This window comes from Harpia harpyja, chromosome 2 (genome assembly GCF_026419915.1).
Source record: "Harpia harpyja isolate bHarHar1 chromosome 2, bHarHar1 primary haplotype, whole genome shotgun sequence".
Lineage (NCBI taxonomy): Eukaryota > Metazoa > Chordata > Aves > Accipitriformes > Accipitridae > Harpia > Harpia harpyja.
The window spans coordinates 39,158,617-39,167,619 of NC_068941.1; the positions used below are offsets into that span (position 1 = coordinate 39,158,617).

Consider the following 9,003-nt stretch of genomic DNA (forward strand, 5'->3'; position numbering starts at 1 on the left):
GCAAGAGAGGCCAGATTCAAGGTCAACTCCTCTAATCCAGCATCACGGACATCCAGCATCCCACATCTATCACCTCATGTTTGAAAGAAAGAGACAAGGGACACGCTGACAGAAAAAAGGAGTAGTGGAATCAGTCAGGTCAGATTTGCACATACTACATGGGAAACTAGGTATTTTGTACACATCTCATATCTCTGTCATGCAATAATAAGGTATGCTACAGAAGCCGGGAAACTGGGTATTTTGTACACATCTCATATCTCTGTCATGCAATAATAAGGTATGCTACAGAAGCCGGGAAACTGGGTATTTTGTACACATCTCATATCTCTGTCATGCAATAATAAGGTATGCTACAGAAGCCCCAAGTCCTACAGAGGGTAGCCTGCAGTTTGAGGAATGATGGTGTCTTACTGCCCTAATTACACACAGAGGGATTTTTATTTTATTATGGAACAGAAATACCTGTATCTTTACCACATGTCAAAACCAAGAAGTTAATGGAAAGTGATTTGGAAGGCCAACATTCAAAAGAAAGCCCATAAGAAAGGCTACAGGGTTTCTCAGAATAACAATATACAATTAAACCACTCCCTCACACTGGAAAGGAGAGGCATTAGCTGCCTGTGATTCTGCACACACAGGTTCTGCCTGTTAGAACACAATGAAGAAAACAGTCTGAGTCTGGGGAACACAAGGATACAATGACCTTCTAGATTAAGAAAGCACAGAGGGGAGAAGGCACAAGTCAGCAAGGTATTTCCAAGAGGGGAAAAAGTTCACAAACTCTCTTGGCCAAAAGTGAGTTTGTTCTCCACAACTATACTCAATACAGATCTAGTCTGTTTGAGGTAAATGATAAAATTCCCAATAACTGAACAAGAGTAGGCATAAGGATGCAGTACAATTGGAAAGACAAAGCAGAAGACACTTGTGACTCACAACCCTCTCTTCCCATTTATAAAAAGGCAACATAATGCCAAATAACAAAATCTGCCCTGAGACCATCTGGGCTTGCCTCTGTTTTGATACATTTCCCAGACAAACTATGCAGACCTGTCTCCCCACCCATGCTGCTCAGCTTTAGCTTTCCAGAGCCCGCAAATATTATTCAGCTATTACACATGATCTTCAGCTGTTAGCTGCTCCAGCTCCTGAGCAATCAACACAAAGCAGCTTCCATGATCTTTTCAGCCCACTAGCCTCAAGACAGTTTGAAGTACATATAAAAAATTGACTTACCTGGCTTGCTTCCTTCACAGTCATGCCCCAGTTGGCCTTTGGTGTTCAAGCCACAGGTATACACTTCCCCATCTTCCAACAGGAACACAGAGTGGTTTCCTCCACATGCCACCTCCTTGACATTTCTGTCATGAATGAATCCATACACTTGTGGCTCAGGAATGATGACCTGGAGGTTGCTACCTATCCCAGGTTGTCCAAAAGACGAGTATCCCCAGCATAGCATTTTCTCTCCTTTCAACAAGTCATGTATCCTTCCTGAGCAAGAGAAACAGGGGAAGGAGTGCAAGTGAAACAAGTACTCACCAAGTGATCCTACAGAGATAAGCTGCTCAGAGCAGGAGGTGGAAACAACCAAAAAGGCGTTTCCTGCATGACTGTCAGGCTTGTGGACTGATGGTAAAGATGGATTTCCACCATTACACAGACAAAGAGGAATTGAGATAGCTCAGGTACCGAGTCAGTACCTTCGTGCCTTGGCCATCTCCATCTTTAACATGGTAGAAGCGTTCTGAAACCCAGCAGACCTGAGCTTTTATTTCAGCAAGACCACCCTGCTTTGAAAACCAAACTCCACAAACCAACTGTAATGCTTTTTTTTTTTTTTTAGACTAATGGGTCCAAACCTGAACTTTTACAGTTATAGTGTCGTATTTGGGACTACTGCTTAAAGAAATCTTTAAAAAATATCTCAAAGGTGGTCAAACTAGTTCTGAACAGACTGGCATAGATATTTGTGGTGTACCAGCCAATGCAGAACTGTATTATTTCTGATAAATCCAGATTAAGAAGTATTTTGCTCAACTGAACACATTCTTGCAACCCAAGTACGTGCACATACACATGCATGCATCCCTAAACTGCAGCAAGAATTTCCCCAAGACACAGCAGTTCACATGGAGCAGCATACTGACAGCTTGGCCCCAACAGCAATGGACAGATAACATTGATGCAACTCGCCAGCAGTCAGGTGTTATCTTTTGTGCTGTGCTCAGTGAAAGTCAAGAATTTCAGAGAGTGGGGTAACATGGGAAGGGAAAAAAACACAGCAATATAAGAGGCCCAAGGAATTACTCAGCCTGAACTTGATAATGACAACAGGATGCTAACACATAAAAGCTGGGGGGATGGAAGGAGCTCTCATTCCAGAAGAAGCATGTGAAAGATTTTAGTAACACTCCCTTGTCACTCCTAATCTCAATAGGTTTGGGTTATTTGTTAAACATGCTATACTAGTAAGACACTGAGAACTCCTGTGCTTGAACCAGAAACCAATTAAAGCTTTTTTTTTGTCAAGGGAAGAGGAAAGAAGAGAAGAAAATGAAAGATCCAAGACATCAAGTCTTATGACTCACCATGCCAAGTTTTAAGCCAAGGCAATTTACACAGCAGCATTTACTACCTCAGCACAGCACTGAAAAGCAAAAGGTAACCCTTGAAGCACCAGAGATTCCTTCTCCCACTCTGAGCAGATAGGAAACACATGCATTCAGTTTGTTTCCAAAGCCTGGTGCTAATTCAAGCTCTAGGTATTAGCAATAAAGCCTTTCCTAATCTAAGCCCTATGCAACAGGTGTTCATCTCATACCCCACTATCCTTGCCTGTCAGCTGTGGTCACACAATCAGGTGTGGTCCCTTCCACTGAGGCAGGGCTGAGCTGGATGGGGGAGGGAGAGGATTGGATTTTCCAGTTGTAGCTCACCAGTGGTGCAATTTCCTACCACAAACTGTTTACTACAATCTCCTATTAGGTGCTCTAAAGCATACTATGAATCCCATTTATCTCTAACAGCCTTTGCTCCTTTATAGCATAACTCAGTTCACTCACATCCACACATATGCTTATCACTGGCCAGCTCCAAAGCACCCAGAGGAAAAAGCAGGTTACAAGGCTCTGTCCAGTTGTTAAATCAGTCGCCATGTACACTCTGTACTTGACCGCCCTCAGCACAAAAGCCTGATGGAAGATGCCCTCTACACTAGCTACACTATTTCCTATGCTAAGAATAGGAATGCCGTGGGACACAGTAAAATTGAAGTGCATGCATGTGCTTTCAATGACACAACTGCTATATTTAGTGAACTTCGTGCTCTGTCTCGAAAAAAAACCAGCATAAGCAACACCCTGAAGGTGGCAACACTAAGGCAGGGGATCATTTCAAACCTGACATCTGAAACAGCAGAAATCTGGGACTGCCATTTCTCTCAGCCTGGGGAATTACCTTGTTACGAAGATATAAGCAGCACAATAGCAGCAAACCTGAAGATCCAAAGATCACATTCCCTGCTAGCATAAGTGGATGTTGCCTCTCAGCTGAAAAGATTTCCCCACTATACAACTTGAACTACAATGACATTGTACAACATGAGCTAAATATTAATTTGGGATATCATTCTAAAAGGGTTCCTGAACAGTCTGCTCCCCATAGACTACAGTCATCTTTCCTAGTGCTAATTTCATTTAAAATGCTAAAAATACTTTAATTACTTTCCTTGTGTTCATATTCCACACAAGAAGTTGCTGTAATGGGCAGGAGGATGCAAAGTGATTGGTAAGAGATGGTTTTTCCTCCAGGTAAGGCACTATTTAAAACAAGAAGAGTTCAGACTCCCAGTAATTCACATGCACACTAGGGTGATATTTCAGAAGAGTTCAACCCTCATTCATGCTAGCGGCCAGATTTTCTGAAGCACCCTGAAGTTTAACAATCCCTATGACTGACAATGAGCCCGTGCCAGACTGTTTAGAAAATCTGGTCTCAACTAGATTTCTGGTTAGTCTTTTTAAAGCACCTCCCTTGAATCCCACCTCCTATCCTCCAAACATTTTGCTGAGAAATCCCTGTGCGGCCCTATTCCAAGGGGACAGAACAGCACTTCCCACTCAAGAGCGAAAACCAACATAGCCACTTTCCATCTGAGCATACAGGCACATCTAAACATAGATTCCAATGGCCTGGTGAGCCACATTTTTAATTTACTTATTTTGAAGACATAGCACATTTTTAAAACCACAACTGGTTTGATGTTCAGTTCCCACCCACCCCCCCCCGAAAAGCTGCTGCAAGTCTTAATACATCATGTGTACAAGTAGGAGCTGTGTCCTGAAACATAACAAGGCTTCAAATGACAATTTCATGCTCCGTTTCCAATCTGGTTAAGGCAGTTACTCTTCTCTGACATTAGTGGAGGAATTAAAAATGCATGTTACACTGCAAACTACCTCTACAAGCTGCATACCCTCTAAAACTAAAACAATTATGTAAAAAGTTTCTAGTGTGGGCAGGCACTAACAGAGACATGGGTCTGCACATACACACACACGTATATAAAAAAAATATAGATACGGTTTATATTCACTTAACTGAAATTTAAAAGGTGACTAGTTATTCCTAGCACTCAGCTCAATACACCTTAAAAAAGTCAAATTTTTATCTTCAGAGGACAAACCCTTAGGGAAGGTGTTTTTCTTTAAATGCATCAGTTAGGGCATTAAAGTTCCCAGCCCCTTTTAAAAATTGGATTGCAAAAAGTGCAAGAGCTGCAGTACCCAACCACATCACTTATTCCTCTTCTTCACACAGCCAGCTTGGTATTCACATTTTAGAGATAAGAACAGATGCAATGCAGTCAAGATGGTCATTTGCAGAGACTCCCCATACATAACAAAAAAAACAGGGGAAGATATAACGCAACATCCTCAAACCCTGACATTCCAGGAATAATTCACCATCAAATCAGCAAAGGACATATACAGCACAGCTAGAGACAGGAAAGCCTCACACTGTGGGGCATATTTTGAAGAAACCTATTGTGGGTAGAAGATCCACCCTCTGCTACAATAAGGCTCAGCTGACATACTAAGTCTATATCCTTTGGTGATAAGACAACCCTGGTGGTTTGGTAAGATAATAATGTTACATTTATTCAATTTATAACATCATTCCAGGATGTGTTTTATATTGCCTTTTTTTTCTTTTCTTTTTAATAACTATCATGACATACACAGTCTCTTCACACAATCACGCAAACATATTCTAAAGCCATAGCTGCGACCACAACTGCACCTTTTCTGCGAAAGTTAGGTAAGTAAATATTGTGCTTGCAACAAGCAACACTCAAGGCTGAATGCGCTCTAAACAGAGAGATGTGTCAACTGGCAGGGCATGAATAAACAAGTTTTTTCCTTCCCTGTTGTTTGTGAGATTTCAGCTAGCTAATGTGCTCCTTTTATCAGCATTGCCCAATAATGAATTTACTGCTTCTTTCTGACACTAAGCCTCCAAGCCCACTTTCTTCCTTCTGCCTTCATTTTTCTCCAACTCAATGTCCAATGTAGACCAGGCTATAGAGCAAGCGAACGCAAGGCGTAACAGTGAATGAGTTCAAAGCAGAAACAAAGCATTTCCGTTGTATAACCACATGCCCGCAGCAAGAGGTGCCGCCACAGAAAACATTCTAAAAAAAAAAAAGAGAGAAAAACCCCCCAACCCCCCCCCCCCAAACCCCAAAATCAATAAAATTAAACAAGACCCACGCCATCCCCATCTTGCAATCCCAGCAAGAACACCTCCCTGCCTTCACCCCAGGCTTCTCGGCTTCCGCGCTTCCCACCCCCAGACCGGCACTTCCCGCGGGGCCCGGCGGTCACACCGACCCCCGGCGCCAGGGACCGACAGCAGCGGCCTCGGGCACCCGCTGCCCGCCCCTCCGCGCCGGCACCCCACGGCAGCAACCCGCTGCCCGCCCCGCAGCCAGCCGCGCCGGGTGATTCACCAGCAGCAGCAGCGCCGACCGGCTCCTGCCGCAGCCCCGCCGCCGCCCCCGGCTCCCCGCACCGGCCCGGGAGGCCCCACCCGGGCACGCGCGTCCTGCGCCAGGGAGAGCGGCGAGCGGAGGGGCGGCGGGGCTCCGCGCACACTCGCGCTGCCGCTGCTGCCTTCAGCCCCGTCTCCCTACACACCCCGTTTCGGTAGCAGGGCCGGCAGCAACCCCACCGGCGGCCCCGACGGGGAGCTGGGCTCTCCCTCCCCCGGCACATCGCCGCGCCGGGCCAGGCCCGACCCCAGCGCGACGGGTCCGGTCTCGGGCCCGGCCCGGCGGAGCTCTGACCGCGCCGAGCAGGGGGCCCGGGGCAAGCAGCTGCCGTCGAGCCCCCCTTCCCCGGCCGCCGCCGCTGCCCGCCGCTCACCTGCCGCCGGCCCCGCCGCTGCCGCCACGGCAACGAGGAAGTCCAGCCCCCTGATACCGCCGCCGCCGGCGGGAGTGACGGCGCAGGGCGGCCAATGGGAAGTGCGGGGTGGGGCGGGCGCTCCTGTCAGTCGGTGGGTCGCCGCCGGCGGTCGGTGGCGTGGCTCCCCTTGTCCTGCGTGTATCCGTGTCGTGTGTTACCCCCCCCCCCCCCGGCCTCGGCTCTTTCCCCGGGCCCGTGGGGCGGGTGCGGGGGGCACGGACCGCGGCGGGCCGGGCCCGAGGCAGCGTGGGGGACGGCTTCAGGCTGGCGTCGCCCGCCGCGGGCGGCTGCCGTGGCTCGCTCGGGCCGGGCCGGGCCCTGCTCCCGATGCTGAGGGTTTGCCTGGCCGGCCTGGCGGAGCAGCGGTGAGGAGGGAACCCGCCGGCTCTCCGGCCCCCCCCGCCCGGCCTGCGGGCGCCTGGCAGCGACTGTAGCCTGGTCTGGGGGCAGGGGGGACGGCGCTTCCTCGGGGACGCTGTGCTGCCGTTTCTGCCTCGTCCCCCAGGAAGGTGTGTGCAGGGAATCTCTTTTCCCGGAAGCCGGGGCACTGCTCGGGATCAGAGCTCCTTGGGGGTCATCCGGCATGCCCGCCTTCCCGCCGGTGGTGAAATGCCACGGGAGCTGAGGCAAAGAGAGCACTATGGATAACCAGCTCACACCGCAAACTGCGGCCGAGGGTTGTGACTGCAGAGATTTGGCAGGCCTTACAGGCAAAGCAGATCAGTAGCTGCACTGAAGACAATAGAAATCCATGGGCAAAGTTAAGCATATGCAAATAGTCTAGAATTTAAGCTATTCTAAATGAAGGTCTCAAGGGAAAGCCAGCTTTCCACTGTATCAAATGACTCTTGGTTTTGTTAAGCCTGAAATAGCACTTACTAACAACAACAGTCCGTTCCTTTCCCCTCTCCTTTTTTTCGTTTGCATTTTACATGGCCTTTAGGCACCTGATGGGCTTGTTTGCTTAGGAACTCAAACATTTCGTATAAAGTTTCAACCTTAGGAAAATATTTGTGGTCAAAGGATACATCTCTGGTGGTAGAGAGAAGGAGGGGAAAAAAGAGGCCAATGAGCAAGCAGTTACGTAACCCCCAAGTACTCATTTTCTGATTTTAACGCCATCCATTAGAAGAAGACTCTGCATGCCAGAAGAGCAATGCACAAGCTGGATCCCTCTCAGACCATCGAAATGACAGTCAATATTTCAGCAAACCACACAGAGATGTTTGCAAGGGCTTAGGGTGGGGGGAAGATTCTGGTCCCTAAAGCAAGTCCAGTGCCCACAGTATTCATCTCCCTTACGTTACATCTGTGGCAGTTTGCAGTGTTTGCATACTTAGCATGCAGCGTGTCACGTATCAGCTAAAAATTCACCTGTATTTGCATGGAACATGCATGTTTAGTGTAAAAAGAGCTACTCTCTAGTGTAAAATTACACCTGTGGCATAATAGCTTTTACTTAACCAGTGTTACAAGCAGCTTCTAGAATAACTAAAAGTATACAGGAAAAAATATTTCCTTTGTTTTTGTTTTATTTATTTCATCGTCTGAAGACCTTTGCAAAACAGTCAGTGTTTCTCTTTACACTCTGTTTCCTCTGTTTGTTTCTGATTGAGTAATCAAGGAGAGGAAGGTAGACACAAAGCGAAAAAAAGAAGTAGATGAGGGAACAAAGCCTGCAATTTGTCTGAGGGAGCCAGGAGTCTCTTGCTTAAACCAAATTCTAACTGGCTACATTTCAGCATTGTGGAGAACTTTCAAGGCTGCTCCTTCATAAAGGATAAAATTTTAAATAAAGACAGCAAAATGAACCCATTTTGTCCCTGCACTCCACTGTGCACAGCTCCATCTGGAGGCCGCTACCACTGCGGATTTCTTCATAAAAGCCCATGTTTCATCCCACCGTGGGTCTTCCTCACCTGGGGGTGGTCAGGCTGGAGTCCACATCTCCCTGCTGGCTAAGGGCTGCCCTAGGCAGGCTCATGGCAAGGTTGGACCTTCACCAGAAGAACATGTAGCTCCTTGATGGGTTAGATCATCCAGAGATCAGGTCTGAAGATATCCAGAGATGCCAAAATCTGCAGCTCATCCTGATTTCCAAAGCACCACCTCTCTTCTCCCCCAAGCAGCTGAACAGCAGTCCAGTGTCAAGAACCACATGGGCAAGCATGTGGCGAGGTCTCCGGAATGTTGTGGTAATACAAGTTATTATTCAGTAGAGTTATCTCCACAAAGGAAGACAGGGCGGCAGCTTTCACCTGCCCTGTGAACCTTCTTCCAGTAGGTGTTTTCCTCCGGAGTCCTTCACCCGGTGCCATCGGTAGCCTTCTGCTCCAATGGGCCACGGCACAGACCTTTTACCGGGGCTGTGCAGAGGTAGTGATGCTTTATGCCTAGTCAGTCCTGCCTGTTGTCAGAGCTTTTCACCAATATGGCAACCTGAGGAGGGGAGGAAAGCTAGCCACGGAGCATGCCACTGCAGGGAAACCACCGCATGGGCCACAAGTCTACGCCCCAGGCATCTGGG

General features: G+C 47.9%; 1 protein-coding gene across 5 annotated transcripts in view; it reads right to left on the bottom strand.

Moving 5' to 3' along the window:
• Window positions 1-6,504, bottom strand: part of HERC3 (HECT and RLD domain containing E3 ubiquitin protein ligase 3) — a 52,724-nt gene extending 46,220 nt beyond the window's left edge. The window contains exons 1-2 of one of the 5 annotated variants that reach the window (XR_008233447.1): window positions 2,598-2,674; window positions 1,243-1,500 (exon numbers count right to left, since the gene is read on the bottom strand). Coding sequence is in view for 3 of the 5 variants with exons in the window: in XM_052776541.1 (XP_052632501.1) it covers window positions 1,243-1,500; window positions 2,598-2,637 (298 nt within the window). In the remaining 2 variants the exon portion in view is untranslated. Of the gene's footprint in view, window positions 1-1,242; window positions 1,501-2,597; window positions 2,680-6,240; window positions 6,264-6,434 lie in introns of those variants that run through there. The other 4 variants (XR_008233448.1, XM_052776549.1, XM_052776556.1 and 1 more) reach the window with 4 other exon arrangements.
• Between the last annotated feature and the right edge of the window lie 2,499 nt (window positions 6,505-9,003).